We start from the raw sequence: 1,138 nt of genomic DNA, 5'->3' as shown, positions 1-1,138 counted from the left end.
GAGGTTTTTTTGTTTCTTCGACGAGGGAGCCTGAACTTATGCTGCCATCTTGCTCTGCGTCCACCGGAAGTCCTCCATGGCAAATATTTTTATTTTTTTGCAATAAGCGATGTTGTTGCAGTGGCAGGGAGGCCTTCTGAGATGCTGTTCTGGTTCCTGTTGAAGCTCCAGAGTAACTCTGGTAGGTCAGCCTCTGCTGGAAAGGTTCTTCTCTCTGTCATGTGTGGATCCTGGTTCTGGTCGGGTTTCTTTGGACCCAAAACCTTCAGAACCGTCCATGTTCATAACTTTTTTCTCCTCTGCTCTTGGTTTCTTGCCATCTTTTTGCCTACTTCGTGCTGTGAGACGGTTTGAGATGTTGACGATGAGTCAGTTCCTGGTTTAATAAAGGGATGATGAACCGGATCAGTGCGGTTCCTCAGCGTCTCTTTCAGTCCGCCTCCATGGTCCGTTCTCCAATCACCGTCTGACTGAGAAGCTGTAACCTTTCAGATTGTCTCTGACTTTGAGGATAGTTTGTTCAGCTCTGACTGCGGCTCCCTGGGCTGTGTTTCCAGGTAAGGCGCTGACCTTCCTGCTGCTGCAGCCCCCCAGCCCCAAGCTTCCCGCCCACAGCACCATCCGCCGCACCGCCATCGATCTGATCGGCCGAGGCTTCACCGTCTGGGAGCCGTACATGGACGTGTCGGCGGTGCTCATGGGAATGCTGGAGCTGTGCGCGGACGCAGAGAAGCAGCTGGCCAAGTGAGTGTACACACACACACGCACACACACACACACACACACGCACACACACGCAGCGTTATTAAATCGATGCAGACGTGACCCGTTTCACACCCAGAGCTCATCCGATCAAACATCTGCTCAGATAGAGCAGAACTTCACACTGAAGCTCGTTTCTCAGCAACTTGTTTTGATTTTGGTTTTTGGTTTTTTATCCATAAAATCAGACTTAAAGGCGACATTTTCTCCTTTTTTTTGTTTTTTTCTTTCTGCAGAATAAGCGGCTCCTCTTCAGCCGTAAATCTGCTCAGACCAGCCAACCTTTCTGGCACGTTAGCAGGCAGATGGGATGAACGAGGTCTGGTTCTGGGCGGCAGTAGAACTCTCTTAAAGGAATAGTACACCCAAAACATGA

At 50.1% G+C, this 1,138-nt stretch overlaps 1 protein-coding gene across 1 annotated transcript in view; it reads left to right on the top strand.

Annotated features, from left to right (window-relative positions):
* wdr7 (WD repeat domain 7) overlaps positions 1-1,138 on the top strand; it is a 133,029-nt gene that overhangs the window by 101,113 nt on the left and 30,778 nt on the right. Inside the window, exon 23 of the mRNA XM_015391739.1 lies at positions 558-744. Within this exon, the coding sequence (XP_015247225.1) occupies positions 558-744 (187 nt within the window). The remainder of the gene's footprint in view (positions 1-557; positions 745-1,138) is intronic.

Source organism: Cyprinodon variegatus, unplaced genomic scaffold, assembly GCF_000732505.1.
Source record: "Cyprinodon variegatus isolate N-32 unplaced genomic scaffold, C_variegatus-1.0 Scaffold558, whole genome shotgun sequence".
NCBI classification, from domain to species: domain Eukaryota; kingdom Metazoa; phylum Chordata; class Actinopteri; order Cyprinodontiformes; family Cyprinodontidae; genus Cyprinodon; species Cyprinodon variegatus.
The sequence above is the reverse complement of the archived record's forward strand: the minus strand, read 5'-3'. Positions and strand labels throughout refer to the sequence as shown.